Source organism: Sinocyclocheilus rhinocerous, unplaced genomic scaffold (genome assembly GCF_001515625.1).
Source record: "Sinocyclocheilus rhinocerous isolate Xijiao unplaced genomic scaffold, SAMN03320098_v1.1 scaffold693, whole genome shotgun sequence".
NCBI lineage: Eukaryota > Metazoa > Chordata > Actinopteri > Cypriniformes > Cyprinidae > Sinocyclocheilus > Sinocyclocheilus rhinocerous.
Window position 1 is genome coordinate 421,320 of NW_015654933.1, and position 1,457 is coordinate 422,776.

General features: G+C 38.8%; 1 protein-coding gene across 1 annotated transcript in view; it reads right to left on the minus strand.

The window, feature by feature from the left end:
* LOC107717752 (zinc finger protein 462-like) overlaps nucleotides 1–1,457 on the minus strand; it is a 50,227-nt gene that overhangs the window by 4,229 nt on the left and 44,541 nt on the right. The window contains exon 10 of the mRNA XM_016524587.1: nucleotides 168–391. Coding sequence (XP_016380073.1) covers nucleotides 168–391 — 224 coding nt within the window. The remainder of the gene's footprint in view (nucleotides 1–167; nucleotides 392–1,457) is intronic.

Below are 1,457 nucleotides of genomic sequence, written 5' to 3' on the forward strand. Positions count from 1 at the left end.
ATAAATCCCCCCCCGCGGATTTGCGCTACGCCACTGAGTGTAGGGCTGTGACGATAAATCGATGCAGAATCAATTCGTGGATCAATTCTGAGACCTTCCGAATACATTGCGATTAATTTCTCGATTGGCGATGCATCGACTTATTTTCCCAGCCCTAGAGGACACACCTTGTGCTCCTGGCTCAGGTGGATCTCCAGCTCGTGCAGGAGTTTGCTGTCGTAGTAGCAGAGCTGACACTGGTAGGGCTTCAGCTCCTCGTGTTTCTGGATGTGCTGCTGCAGGTTCTGCTCGCTGGAACACGTGAAGGTGCATTTGTGACAGCGGAACACCAGGCCCTCCAGATGACGAGACAGCTTTGAGCGAGACACCTCCAGCGGGACCACGCGCTCCTCTGAGAACCATAAAAACACCACAATCACACTCTGATGCATGTCACGTTAATGCGCTTTTGAAGTGTGGCCTTAAATGACCAACTGACCTACATCTTCACATATTCATGCATATTTAATTATGTGACCCTGCAGCACAAAAGCAGTGTTAAGTCGCTGGGGTATATTTGTAGCAATAGCCAACAATACATTGTATGGGTCAAAATGATAAATTTTTCGTTTATGCCGAAAATCATTAGGATATTAAGTAAAGATCATGTTCAATGAAGATATTTTGTAAATTTCCTAGCGTAAATATATCAAAACTTAATTTTTGATTAGTAATATGCATTGCTAAGAACTTCATTTAGACAACTTTAAAGATGATTTTCTCAATATTGTGATTTTTTTGCACCCTCAGATTCCAGATTTTCAAATATTGTCCTATCCTAACAAACCATACATCAATGGAAAGCTCATTTATTCAGCTTTCAGATGATGTATAAACCTCAATTTCGAAAAATTGACCCTTATTACTTTTTTTGGCCCAGGGTCACATATACTGCCAATTTGGATATTTGGAGAAGAAGAAAAAAACAGTTTAAGGTGGGACCGTAGAGGTAACAAAGCATATCTTTAAAAGTTTTTTCTCCACTTCAGCAGCACTTGCATACACTAAACTTTACAGTTTTATTCCTGTCTATATTCTGAAGGTTTTTACTGAGGGGTTTGTTCATATATCATTCAAACTGAATTTTACATTTTATTCCTAAAAACATGGCAAAAATGCTTATTTTTAAAGGTTGTGAGTTTTTTCTCCACTTCAGCAGCAGTTGCATACACCAAAACTTACAGTTTTATTCCTGCCTATATTCTGAAGGGTTTTATAGAGGGGTTTGTTCTATCGTTATCATAAACACACTGGTTTGTTGCTCAAATGGTTTTACAGCAGTTATTTACCAATAGCAACTAATGAATCAAAAGTCTCGCACATTTATATGAAACAGCCTACTTCTGCATTGAAAAATAAGGTAGACATATGTATATGTGTGTGTATATGTGTGTGTGTGTGTGTGTGTGTATATGTGT